This window comes from Arachis hypogaea, chromosome 19 (assembly GCF_003086295.3).
Source record: "Arachis hypogaea cultivar Tifrunner chromosome 19, arahy.Tifrunner.gnm2.J5K5, whole genome shotgun sequence".
NCBI lineage: Eukaryota > Viridiplantae > Streptophyta > Magnoliopsida > Fabales > Fabaceae > Arachis > Arachis hypogaea.
The window spans coordinates 15,867,712-15,882,003 of record NC_092054.1 but is presented as its reverse complement, the minus strand read 5'-3'; the positions used below and the strand labels follow the sequence as shown (position 1 = coordinate 15,882,003).

General features: G+C 38.2%; 1 protein-coding gene across 6 annotated transcripts; it reads right to left on the bottom strand.

Annotated features, from left to right (window-relative positions):
• Positions 1-262: 262 nt before the first annotated feature.
• On the bottom strand, positions 263-9,046 carry LOC140181951 (uncharacterized). Of its 6 annotated transcripts, XM_072227763.1 has the most exons (8): positions 8,971-9,046; positions 7,795-8,000; positions 5,965-7,652; positions 5,779-5,890; positions 5,541-5,667; positions 2,297-2,348; positions 2,070-2,188; positions 263-1,358 (listed from the first exon to the last, which is right to left on the bottom strand). In XM_072227763.1, exons 3-5 carry the CDS (start codon positions 6,077-6,079, stop codon positions 5,601-5,603), a joined length of 294 nt encoding a protein of 97 aa, XP_072083864.1. In that variant the 5' UTR covers positions 6,080-7,652; positions 7,795-8,000; positions 8,971-9,046; the 3' UTR covers positions 263-1,358; positions 2,070-2,188; positions 2,297-2,348; positions 5,541-5,600. The 6 variants fall into 6 exon arrangements, with proteins under 6 accessions (XP_072083864.1, XP_072083865.1, XP_072083866.1 ...); XM_072227764.1 differs by lacking the exons at positions 7,795-8,000; positions 8,971-9,046 and having other exon boundaries at positions 2,297-2,316; positions 5,965-6,701; XM_072227765.1 differs by lacking the exons at positions 2,070-2,188; positions 7,795-8,000; positions 8,971-9,046 and having other exon boundaries at positions 5,965-6,712.
• Between the last annotated feature and the right edge of the window lie 5,246 nt (positions 9,047-14,292).

Genomic DNA, 14,292 nt, shown 5'->3' with positions numbered 1-14,292 from the left:
AACGGGCTCTAAATCTTCCAATCAGAGCCTCTGAAAACAAACACTAACAATTGCTACGTAAGAGTCTATGTGTATCTGCAATGCACCTTTCATCATAAATCAAATCCATACAATCCTAACAAAAAAGCTACCAAAATTTTTTAAACCCCTTTTTCTAATTCTAATTTTATTCCTAAATCCAATCCATTTCTAACCTTTGGTAAACTCCACTCTACTGCCACAAAGCGATAAATTTTGCTTGACTCTCGATGCCATGTGAGAAGAAAGAAAAACACGAAGAGTCTAGACTACATGATGAAGATTAGTTTATACAAGCATGATGAAATATATGCATATAAATTACATTATATATACAATTAATTATCATATCATTAACTGATTCAATAATATCCTAAATACACTTAATGAAAGAAGCTAACAACCTTGAACTGCTATTACTGTATTCCTTCTCAGTTCTCACCCAATTATGCAGTTGAAGTGCCAGCAGAATCTTTCATCATGCAGTTGAACTGATTCATGCTCTGCTGCAAATGACAATACAGTCGACAAGAGCTCCTTTCTAGATGGTAGCTGTTCTGAAGATGAAGGAGAAACCAGACGCATAAATGGCAACCATATTGCTGCGGGAATTTGACAAGAATCAGATGCCCCTCTTGCCTCTTGGACTGGTTTACTTACGTTGTTATCCACATGAGAGCTACCTTGTAAACCAGTTGAAGCATATCATTCATTGAAGCTTTCCCTGTAAAAACTCAATTTTATACTTTCTGCCGCGGATTGATTTTTACCAGAAATCTCACTGGAGACTAAATCAGTCTGTGGTACCCTTCCTTTTGTTGCATCTTTTAAGGTTGAACTAGTATGATCAAGCAAACTGAAACTTATATTCTGGAGCAGATCAATACTATTTTCCCCATTTACAAGGGAGTTAATAGAACTCTTAAAACTGCACACAGGATCTTTCCCAAAAGCAAGAAAGTTAATTCCCTTTGGAATTTCCACCAAGGTTTGATTTGTTCCAGATGTACTATGTACTTTGGTCAGAAGAGGATGAACCAACTTTGGTCGTGCCTTCCTTTGGCGTAGTAGGAGAAGGCAACAATAGCTTTGCAACATCGACGGAGCTAACTCCTTTAGATGCAAGCTTAAGCTGTTTCTGTACCGTGTTTGTTGCTTTATGTTCCGAATTGATGTCAGAATGAACTCTTGGAGGAATGATCAAATGGTTTTGTTGGATAGAACTACAGCCATGAATGTTAGGTGGCATGTTGGAATTTGTGTTTCCTGAAAAGTGTGGAGATTTCATTCCTAGGTTGTGAACCCTTGAAGGTGTAGCAAAATCTTCTTTTGGCTGGTAACTGGATCAATAAAGCCCATTTTAAGTGAGAATAATTAAAATTATAATAATACACATACATGCATCTGAAAATACCGATTGATAACTATTGAGATTCAAAAACGAGAAAGGCTTTTAAAATGCGTGTTTCAACTTTCAACTACATAGGAGAGGCTAAATTACATAGACACTAAGTATTAAACAATGAAATATATATGAACATACAATTTCACTAAAAACATAATGCAAGAACCTTGGGAGGAGTTTAAGAGTAATCTTAAACGGGACTGTCCCTCTATTTAGGCCGTTCCTTGTTTTGTTTGTTTTGTTTTTCTTTGTTTAATTTATTTCAGTCACCAAAAAAAAATAATGCAAGAAACCACAAACACACAGAATAGAAGTAGTATAGTATCATCCAGATGAGCCTAGAATCTCAGATCACAGTTGAAGAGAAGATAGAGGGGAACTAGAAACAAGCAAAGGGAAACAGGGCACTCAATTCTCCCACTTCCTGATTCTGCTTAATTACAAAACTGTCCCTGAACTTCTTGTGCCTGTATACCTGCTGCCCTTTGGGAAATTTTCCTCAAAGCTAACACATAATGCACAACCTAATTATCCTAATTATATATGCTAACAAAAACCTTTGTATTTGGATTGAAATCACAAGCATTTTACAGGAAGAGATATAGGGTGGATGTGGTATCTGGTGCGAAAAAAAGCATGCATTCACCTCTAACACAAAAACCTCCCTCCGAACACAAAGCTAACACAAGGATACTTGAAGAGTTGATGATCAAAAGGGCAGTCATCCCCTTTCATGCAGGAGTGACAAGCGAAAAAGGAGCATGGCTGCAATTTCAAAATCAATATGGTTCAACAGCAGTTAGAAAGTCTAGTTCACAGGATATTTCTCAAATCCTGAAATGTCTTGATGACACTTATAGATAAGAAAAGTACCTTTGATTTGGTAGAAGGCACTGAATCATGTGAAAAATGGCACATTGTCACCCTGCCAAATTTTTGTATCAGATGAAGCAAAGGATGCAAAAATAATATGATAATTTTGAATATAAAAATATAGCATGTATTGCATAAATTACAAAAATATACTACTTATAAAATAATGACATAGGCATGCTAATGCACAAATTTACAAGGGTTCATGTCAATTCATGTCAATTCATGTCACATAAAAGAAATACTGGAAATGAGGAAATTTTACAGAATTTCTAACTTAACTTTCTAATATAGAAATCTTGTGTAATACCCTAACTACCAAAGCTCACGCTTCCGGCTGCGCGCCTTTGATAGCTCGGACATTACGACGACTTTTACATTATTTAATACTAAAATATGAGCCTGTTTAAAACTTTAACCGCAATACCGCTCCCAAAAATTCTTTCGTTCAATAACGTACATCCATAAATACCATTCAACTTACAACAACTCATAAAGAGTACATCCATATATATATACATAAATATATATAAATAATATTACAACATAATCCAATACAATTCCTATCCCTCTTACAGAATATATCAAGATAAAGGCGAGGGTACAGTAAACCATAACTAAAACAATACAGAGCATCACAACAACAATTAAATAAGCTCTTCGTAGCTTCTACGCCCATATCCTGAAAGGGGAAAAATGTAGGGGGGTGAGAACATCATCCTCGAAAGGGTTCTCAGTAGAGGGTTTTTAGGAATTACTGTAATAGGATACATGAAGATAATCGCACCAGTGATTCATAACCGTCTTATGCCTCTTTTCAAAAACAACGGTTTACAATGAAAGCAAAGTCGGAAATCTTTCAGAAAGAAGAACCGTTCAATTCTCAAAAACTCAAAAGCCTTTCAAAACGGTTTATCTAAGCGAAACCAAAATAGCCATTCATATTTTATTCCAAACCAGAAACACAAGACCGAAATCAACCATCAGTTCATCTCATTCCAACCACGGCCCTAGGCCCAAACAATCCAACCAACAACCAATCACCACAATCCAACAGAGTCCCAGATGCAAACACAGATAGGAAGTTCAAGCACAAACAAACAGTTATTACAAGTAGAACAGTTAGCAATTAATCACATAGGCAAACCAAGTATAATATGCACACCCAACCAATGTCACACAAATGCATATGATGCATGCCTGTCCCTAGTGGCTGATGATATCATCTGTCGGTTATAGAGCCAACCCGACAAGTCCTGGTAGCTAACCATTGGACTGTCCCTCTGTCGTGCATCCCCAACTCGAGTTATACTCATCATAAACTTGATCATAATCATGATCCATATCTATCACCCTCACTGGTGAATATTTATCCATCACCATCACTGGTGAATATTTATGGGGGCGAGCTCATCCGGGCCTTTCACAGTGCCCGGCCACACTTACGACATAGGGTCAACCGAGTATCAAGTCTCGACCTGGAGCACGTGGTGGCTAGCCACTGCTACTACCCAGGGAAACTCGTATCTCAGATAGTGGAAGTGCAACATTCACATTTATCAATGATTCAGCATAAACATGCATTCAATCTCATCCATGGACCAACATCCATCTCAGCCATCCAGCTCACGGTTCAGTCCAGAACCAGCCAATATTCATATCATACACAGCCATTCCGGCTCACGGTTCAATCCAAAACCAACCAATATGTATAATCATACACAGCCATTCCGGCTCACAACAAAACAACACTTCCACCATTCAACATCATTAAATTCATAAAGTCGGCATTTAAGCCATAAATTATTTTCTCAATTCATTTCACTTTGAAATCGAGTTTCAACTCTTTTCAGCCTTGGCTTTAAAGATCTCATTTCTCAAATCATCTTAGGCTCATAAGCCACTTTTACTCAAGGTAAATTCCCCTTTGAAAACAATGCCACTCTCGGCATCCTCTTTCCAAACTTCCATAACCATGGCAAGTTAAAGATTTATTTTGAAACATTCAAAATCATCCATTCAACAATGGGATTTTATAACAAAGTTTCTCGACAGAGTCCCAAGTCTTTAGGGGAGAATAACATATCTCATTTCACCAAATTCATTTAAAATCATTAAAACATTGGCTTTCTGATTTGAGTAAAAAAATAGGATCTAAGCCAAACCGAGTCACGTAATTTTTACTTCTTTCAAAACCATTTCCTTTACTTAAACAAAACCGGCTTCAATTCCATAATTAAATCTGAAGCGTTTCAAACTGATAAGAGAATCATTTTTGTTGTGTTAAACTAGAGTTCAAAAGATACTTTGAATCTTATTTAAAACGTCAAAATAATGAGGCTCATCAATCGAAATCCAATTCCTTTTAAAATCACGAAAACTCTCCCAAGGGACAATCTTTGTGTTTAATAGAGAAAAACATAAACCCGTTTTACCCTTTAAAACAGCCTCAAAGCAAAATTCTCTTTCAAATGACTTGTACCCAAAGACATACTGTTCTTCTTGGAAAATAAGGATAAATCATGATTCTCTTTTCAATAATTCTTTCAAAGCATAACTTCATTGCTTCCTTAATTGTTCTAAGTAAAGGTAATAAAGAAGCCATAATTTCACAATCCTCAAAATAGATAGGAAAGGCATTAAACTCAAAATTCCCCAATTAACATTTCAAATAAGGACTCGGATTCTATAGAAATTTCGGCAGCACCTCCCCTAAAACTTGGACTTTAGCCACCCGGTTCGGGTCCCAACTAAACCGTTTCTCATTCCTTTTCAACAGCTCAAAACCAGAAATCAATTCAAAAGCAAGCTAAATCCAACAGTCGCCTCAGTGGCTTATCTCAAGAAAAACCATTTCAAAAATCAACTCAACATCAACCGATTTAACTCATTTCTAAAGCTTTAAAGAATCGGTTCAGCAATAAATCATTTATCAAAACCAAATCAATTAAAGCAACCCAGGCTGAATTTCAAGAGTATTCTATCTTCCACATCATCAAAATAATTGACTCAATTCAAACCAATCCCCAACGGATTAAACTCATTTCAAATCTTTAAAGAATCAACTTCAAACATTACATTTCACAAGCCACACAACAATTCGGCCAAACCAACATCCATAGTCATTCGAGTCAATCAAATAATACATAAGGCAGATACAATCACCAAATACACAATATCTCACATCAGTACCCATATGTAATAATTCCAATAATAAACTATAGTTTTTGGAAAGCGCCCCTACCTCGAAACGCAAATCCATAACCCAAAAGTCTCATAGAGTCCTTTCTGCCTTAACCCGAGATCAACAATCAAAATTCCGGCAGCCAAAACCTCTGTTCCAAGCCACTTTCGCAACAGTCTCAACAACTCTAATCGCAACATACAACAACCGAAACTCAATCTTATAGCAATTAATGCCATAAACCTCAGCGTGAGATTACAGGACAGTAACGAAAGGGCTTTCAAATCGAAACGCTTACCGAACCGAAGAAGGAACGGCTAAACCGGAACAGCGGCGGTCTCCGAACCGGTTCGGCAGCAGCCCGGCAGCCACCTCAAGTAGTAGCGGTGACCAGACTCCGGCAATGGCGCCTGGAACCCACATACAGAGACGTTAAAGCTTCCAGAATCTTAAACGAATGAAGACCGAATTCAAAAACCCTTACCGGAAGAGTTTTCCGGCGACGGCAGCGAGGTTTTCCGGCGGCCAGGCACGGCGGCGCGACTCAACACAACCAGGCAAAGCGGCGGCAACCTCCAGCAACTCCGACACACCCCCATGATCGGCGACAAGGCTCCTGACAGCTGCTGGGCGCAGCGGCAGGGACAACTCCGCGACGGTTCTTCTCTGGCGCGACTCTCCTTCTCTGACTCTCTCCCTTTCTCCAACGATGGTGGGTCTCCGGCGACAACACCAGCCACAACAAGGACGGCAGAGCAAGTGCGACTGGCGATGGCGCGGTTGGAGGCCACAGCGCGTACGGTGGCGACGTGCGGTAGAGGTGACGGCGACGCGACGCGACGGCAGCTGCGAGTCCCTCTCTGCACGACGCTGACGGCACACCTCTCTTCCTTCGAGTCGGGTCTGACGGCGGACTCCAAGGCGGTGGCAGGGAACTCGACGTGTTCGGCCTCCACGGCGACAACGGTGAGGAACCAGTGATGACAGGCCGGAGGACGGCTGGACGACGACGCAGATGAAGCTCCCTCTCTCTCTCTCTGTGTATCGGTTCGGCGGCGACGGCAGTGGAGAAGCCCACCGGTGCCAGCGCCCCTCCCCCTTCTCTTCTCTTCCCTGCCGCACTCAGTCTCCCCTTCCCTCTGCAGTTTCTTCTCTTTTGTTCAAGAAGAAAGGAAAGCAGCGCGTGCTACTGCTGCTGGTGAGGGTGCATTGTGGGTGCTTGGCTGGGTCTTGGGGGGAAACGGGTCAGGTTAGGGTTTTAGGGTTTCATCTTGAAAATTAGGGTTAAGGGCATTATGGTAATTTCACATAAAATTGGAAATAATATAGTAATTGAAACCCAAATTAAGTCCAACACTAATTGTATATAGGAAATACAATTTGCTCATCAATTTCATAAATTATTTTTCATAAAATGCCCAAATCAAGATAATTAGAAATAATATAATTAAACCCCTTTATTTTTCTAAAGTAGCAGTATTAATATTTAAAATATTACTTATCTAGTCCAAATCATATAAAATCCTTATTATTTCACAACTACCAACTTTATAATATAATTATAGAAAATAATCCAATAATTATCAAATTGGATAATAAATCATAACTTGTCTCAAATTCAATAAATCACAATCTGCCTTAATTATCTTTAATAAAATAATTTCTGAAATTAAGGCTATAAATAACCATATGATTTTGAGACTTGATCATAATAAGACTTTTCAAAAGTTCTGGGTCTTACATCTTGCATAACAAAACATCTATTTCATCATAGGATTTTGTTATCATGTTCTTGTAATGTGTTTACCATTAGTCCTAAATATAAATGAACTTCGAGCAAGTCACCGTGTTATAAGAAATGAATATTTCAATTACCATCTAGGATCACAATTAATTATAGTATCAAAACACAAATATAAAATTTTCTCATGCTCTCATGCGAAGTTCGACAGTAAAATATGGAAAAAAAATAAAGAATGAAAGTGGAAACAACTTTATGCTAGTATAAGGGGGAAAAACATTTAATAGTTGCACAACAAACCTCATAGCATCTTCCAACAAGAAAATAGCGACAATAAGAGATAGTTTTTTGTTTCTGTTGTACTAGAGACAACTTCAACCTTTTTAACACAAAGTTGTTTGTTCTTTTCTGCCCGTTTTTCCGCTTTTTTCCTATATAATGAAGTTCAAAAAAGAATGGGATCAGTCACATATTAAAAAAACAGGTTTATGAATTATTCTATCCAAATAATGTAAAATTGACTAACATTGAGGTGACATAAAAGGATGGAAACTCAATATATCAGAAGAATACCTTCTTTTTCGCTTTCTTTTCCATAGAACCAAGGCTTTTCCTTACCGCTGAATGACGAGAAGACATGTGAGGTATAACTCTCTTAATATCTTTTAAAATTTCATCATCAAGGGAACGAGAAGACCCACGAGAGAATATGGATAGAGTGCCACTTGAACCAAAATGCAATCCTTAAGACTTCAAGATAATTCGATAGATCCATTATTCTACAGTCAATATTAAACTGAATAAAATGACAAAAACAATGTCAAAATCATTTTGTCAATAAACTGAAACTAACATGTAAATCTAACCGTAAGTATCAAAGTACGAAACATCATTTAATTAGATTGACATTATACTAAGATAAAAACATGTTATGCAAAGAAACAAAATAACACATTTTTCAAATAAAATATGAAATATTTAAAAATATGATAAATTATTGACAAAATAACACATTTTTCAAATAAAATATGAAATATTTAAAAATAAAAGTTCTCACCCTTAATCAAAGAAATCACAGTTGTTGGATGATCAATTATTGACAATCATTTCCATCATGAAAAAGCTTCCACAACCTAATCTATGCACCAAATTAAAAGACAAATCCAATTAGACCATTTCTAAATACAAAAAGAACATCCTAACCAGTCAAAAACGTCGGGCTTAATAGAACAAAGTCAGGAAAATCAACAAACACTACAGGAAACGGGCTCTCGACGTATTATACATTAATAAAAAAGGTATGACTTTACTGGATAAATCAATTAAATCCCAAAAATTATCATTAACGCTGTCAAATTTACTAAAAAAATACAAAACTAACGCTAAATTTCATATTCTAATTGATAACTTATATAATATCAAATGCTTGAAGGCTACTACTACAAGGATGAGCAAGTTCTTTGACTTATAAATTATGACTTCACTTTTTATTTTTTAACAACAGGAATATTCATCATACACAGCCAAATATATATATATATATATATATATATATATATATATATATATACAACAACAATTACATAGTACGGCAACACAGTGAAACCTAATCTACAAGATAAAGTGCGACATTCAGTTTCTTTTTCTTTTTAAAAATACAAAACACACTCAAAGGACACAATATCAATGGACTAAAACAGTAAGAGTCGAAGAGAAAGAAAGGGAAAGGTAGAATGGGACGGTACGAACCTCACAACTTACATGGAAGATATGGCAATGGATGTGAGAACACAGAACGGCGCTGCAGATCTCACAAGAATGTCTTAGGATTTGTTAAAGTCTTTATTAAGTTGCTTTTATAGCTGGAGGTAAGGTAAGGGTGTACATGGTCAGTGAAGCATGCTTCGCTTTGATTCGGATTAGATCTTAAATAATAATTAGGTGTTTGAGATTTTTATTTGGTCTTAGATATAATAAAATTATATTTTTGGGTCGCACTAAAATCGAATCTAAATCGGTGGAGTTCGGATCTTATAAATTTTTACGTCAAACAAATTTTGCTGTACTTATAAAAAAAAATATACTTATAATCGAGAAGTTAATATCCATATTTGTATTTAAATTTATTTATAAATTCTAATTTCATACTTCTTTAATCTATTTTCTAATTCAATAAGTGTAATTAAAAATAAAACAATAAACTTATAATTAATATAACATAATATTAGAATCAATTTAAACTTTAAAGTATATATACCATTTTTAATCCCCTTAGGATACATATGGATTGGATGAAGCTGGATTTGCCTTGATTCGGACTTGGTTTTAAATGATACCCGAGTCTATCTTTGAGACTCTTACCCGATCCTAGACCCCGTAAAATCATACCAAATTAGCTCTTAAAGTATTTGGATTCGGACCGGACCGGATCATGTACACACCCCGAGCTGGAGGAGTGGAGGTAGGGATGGCAACATGTACTTTATGCGCAGGTACCCATCCAACCTGCACCTTATATATGTATATGTTATATACTTATATAAAAATATGTTTCAAGTGGATGTTGAATCAAGGATCTCTCACTAAATGCAAAATATCCTTAGCCACTAAAAGAAAATGATTAATTGATAATTTAATACGCTTTTCTTTTACATAAAAAAATTAGTTTTATTTTAAATTATCATCGAGTTATATAATAATATTACATCTTTTTTGTCAATTGCAGGTAGGGGTGTTCATGGTTCAGTTTTTTCATAAACTGAACTGAAACTGCACTAAACCATTTTAAATGGTTTAGAAAATGAACCAAACTATTTTGTCAAATAAGAAACTGGTTTTAAACCAGTTTATAATACAATGCACCAGTTTTGATGGTTTCAGTGGCTAAGAAAAGGGGGGTTGAATCTTAGCCCCCTTTTCTGGTTGCTAACACTTGCTGAACTCAGAGGAGACTTTTCTGTTTTGGCTCGTCTCTGGACACGAGACTTTTTCTTTTATCTCGTCCCTAGCCACGAGACTTTTTGTTTTGTCTCGTCACTTGGCACGAGACATTTTTAGTTTTTGCTCCTGTGCAGTAGAAAACAGAAATGGAGTAGGAGAGAAAAAAGATTACACCCAGATATATCCTGGTTCAGCTGCTAAGTACAGTGCAGCCTACATCCAGTCTCCATCACAACAATGATGGAATTTCACTATAATCAACTTGATTACAAACTGTAAAGTGCTAACCCAACTTACAAGGGGATTCCCACAGAATCATGAAACACAACATAGATGAACAAAGGAACTCTAAGACATCTATGGCTTTTTCTTTTAATTTTGCACTCTCTGCCTTTTTCAGCTCTATGGCTTTTTCATACAAACCTCACTGTTTGCCTTTTTCCATGAGACTCAAGACATGACAAAATTAAACAGAAAAATACTAAACAGAATACATTGAAGGAGAAGAGAAAACTGTTAGCTCAGGTAGCTCTGAGAACACTGTGCCTTGCACTCTCAAATTTTCTCATTGCTCCAAACAGTGGTTGTTCACCCTTAATATAGAAGAGGGAAGCCTCCACTTATTGAAGCCAACAACCGAACCAACTTCTTCCTCCTTCAACTATCAGAACCGGTTCGGCCACATAGAGAGAGAAGAGATAACCATGCAAAACCCAACATGCAATTACCTCTAGTCCTTTCTTGATCATCACCCTTCATCAATTCGAGCTCTCCATCCTTGGCTTGCTCTCCAAGATGGATTTCTGGCCCTTGATGCTTCATGATGATGATGACTTCATCTGCTTCAATCTCTGCCTCAACCATCACTTTGCCACTCTAGCTACTTCCTGTGGTGGTTGAGTAGAATCAAAGACAAGCCATGCTTCAAGAATCTCCCTTGCTGGCCGAATCTTTACCTTCCATTTTTGAGCATGAAGAACTCAAGATAACCTCACCAAATCTAACCTCATTTGGTGTGTATCTTAGCCACAGCTCATTTTTATTTTAGTATGTTTTCTTGCCATCATTAGCTTGATGGTCTTGATGCATGCAGCTTCTTCTTTTTCTTTGTAGATGAACATAGCTTCCATTGTTTCCTGGACAATGACCGAAAAGAAGAGAAGCAAATAGAGAAAGAAGAAAGAGAAAAGAAAAGCTATGAGTGTTATGATAGATAAATTAATTTAGGTGCATTTCTCCATGCTTGTGTAGTAGCGTGTAAGCTACCATTAATTGCCATCATATTACTTGACTTTTTCTCTTTCATATTTCCAAGGACTGCATTAACTTTTCTTTATAAAATTTGAATTCCATAATAAGTTAATGTGTGAAGTCTGTTGGAAGCATACAACCAAAATTCAATGAGTTGGGTTTTCATCATTGTGCCCCAATTCCATTTTTTTTCTTTCGGACCATGCATGCAAAACAAATTGGACTTGTGATACTATTTAAATTCTGGCCCAATAGTAACATTTGCTTTCCTGATGAATTTTTGGATCAAGCATTGAACACATAGGAAAGCTTTCTTTGGGCTTGCTGTATTTCATTTATTTTCGGCCCAATAAAACCTGCACAACAAAATTAATTTAATTAACACATCAATCAAGATTAGCCTAATAATTTTGCTGTTAATAATGTTTGATCATCATCAATTTAGTTTAGAGTTTTCCAAACTCATCAAGTTTAAACCAGTTCAAAAAAATAAAACCAGTTTTAATTGAAAAAACCAGTTTAAACTGGTTTATAGGCTAAAACTAGTTTTAACTTTTAACATATATAAAATTAGTTTTTACATTTTCTCTCTCCCCCTCTCTCTCTCACTCTCTCTCTTCTTCTCTCCCTCTCTCTCCCCCTTTCTATCTCACTCTCTCTCTCTCTCTCTCTTCTTTCCCTCTCTCCCCCTCCTCTCTCTCCCCTTCTCTCCCTCTCTCTCTCCTTCCCCTCTTCCTCTCTCTCTCTTCTTCTCTCCCTCTCTCCCCCTCCTTTCTCTCTCTCCCTCCTCTTCCCCTTTTTCTTTTCTCTCTCCCCCTTCTCTCTCTTTCTCTCTCTCTATCCCTCTTCTCCTTTCCTCTCCCCCTCCTCTCTCTCTTTCTTTCTCTCTCTCTCTCTCTCTCTCTCTCTCTCTCTCTCTTAACATATATAAAATTAGATTTTACATTCTCTTTCTTCTCCTCTCTCTCTCCCTCCCTCTCTCTCCTTCCTCTTTATCTCTCTCTCCCTCCTCTCTATCTATCTCTCTTTCTTTCTCTCTCTCCCTTCTCTCCCCCCTCTCTCTCTCCTCTTTTCTCCCTCTCTCTTTCTCTACCTTTCTCTCTCTCCTTCCCCTCTCACTCTTCCTCTTCTCTCTCTCTCTCTCTCTCTCTCTCTCTCTCCCTCTTTCTCCCCTTCCCCTCTCTTTGTATGCCTCTTTCTCCCCCTTTCCTTTTCTTTCTCTCCCCCTCTCTTCTTATCTTCCTCTCTCTTCCCATCCTCTCTCTCTCTCTCTCTCCCCTGCCCCTCTTTCTCCTCCTCCCCTTTCTTTCTCTCTCCCTTTTCTCCCTTTATCCCTTTCTCTCATTCTCTCTCCCCTATCCCTCCTCCTCTCTATCTCTCTCTCCCTCTTTCTCCTTCCCTCTTCCCCTCCTCTCTCTCTCTACCTCTCTCTTTCTCTCTCACTTTCTCTCCTTTCCTCTTCCCCTCCCCTCCCTCTCTCCCTCTCTCTTTCTCTCTGTCTCTCTCACTTTCTCTCCCTCTCTCTCTTGCGCTCTTTTTCCCCCTCCCTTCTCTCTCTTTCTCTCTCCTCCTCCTCCTCTCTCTCTCTTTTTCCTATCTCTCCTCTCCTATTTTTTCTCTTTTTTTCTCTCCCTCATTCTCTCTCTTATTTTATAGAAAAGAGGGGGGAGAGAGAAGAGGGATATAGAGTGAGAGAAGGTTGAAAGAGAAAGAGAAAAGAGAGAAAAGAAGGGAAGAAAGAGGAGAGAGAGAGAGAGAGAGGAGGAGAAGAAAGAGAGAGAAGAGGAGAGAGAAAGAAGGGAAGGGGGAGAGAGAAAGAGAGAAAAGGGAAAAAGGAGAGATAGAGAAAGAGAAAGAGAAAGAGAAAGAGAGAAGGGAGGGAGAGAGAGAGAGAGGAAGGAGAGGAGAGAGAGAGAGAGAGAGAGAGAGAGAGAGAGAGAAAGAAGGGGGAAGGGACGGAGAGAGAGAGAGAGAGAGAGAGAAAAGGGGAAAAAGAGTGGAGCGAGGGAGAGGGGAGAAAAAGGAAAGAGAGGGGGAGAGAGCGAGAGGAAAAAGAGAGAGAGGAGGGGAAGAAAGAGAATAAGGAGAGAGAGAGAGGAAGAAAGAGGGAGAGAGAGAGAGAGAGAAGGGGAGAGCGTGAAAAAGGAGGGGGAGAGAGAGAAGAGAGAAGGGAGAGGAGAGAGAGAGAGAGAGAGAGAGAGAGAGAGAGATGGGAGGGGGAGAAAGAGGAGGGAGAGGAGAGAGAGAAAGAAAGGGGAAGAGAGAGGAGAGGGAGAAAGAGGAGGAGAGAGAGAGAGGAAGAGAGACGGAAAAGGAGAGGGAGAGAGAGAGAGAGAGAGAGAGAGAGAGAGAGAGAGAGAGAGACGGAAAGGAGAGAGAGAGGGAGAGAGATGGGGGAGCAAGAGAGAGACGAAGAGAGATGGGAGGGGGAGAGAGGAGGGAGAGGAGAGAGAGAGAGGAGAGAGAAAGGAAGAGAGACGGAGAGAGAGAGAGAGAGAGGAGAGAAGGAAGAAATGGAAAAGAGAGAGAGAAGGGAGAGAGGGGGGAGAAAGAGGAGAGAGAGAGAGGAAGGGGAGAGAGAAAGTGAAGGGAGAGAGAGAAAGAGTATGTAAAAATTAATTTTAGAGTTTAAATAAAATCAATTTTAATTTGGTTTAAAACTAAACTGAACCATAAAAACTGGTTTTTAATAAACTGGTTTTCATAAAAACTATGGTTTCAGTTCAGTTTTTTATTTAAAAAAACTGGTTTATTTAAAACAGTTTCAGTTCAGTTTCAATTCAGTTCAATGAAACCAGTTTTTTTGCACACCCCTAATTGCAGGTAGAGTCGGGTACCTGTGGATAGGGTTAGATACCCGCGGGTTAAGAATGATAAAGT

What these genes read in the sequence shown, in the direction of transcription:
- LOC140181951 (XM_072227762.1), bottom strand. An exon ending in TGCCTTCTACCAAATCAAAG is followed by an intron (nt 1,359 to 2,296) that starts GTACTTTTCTTA and finishes TTATTGATCCAG; the next exon opens with TTACCAGCCAAAAGAAGATT.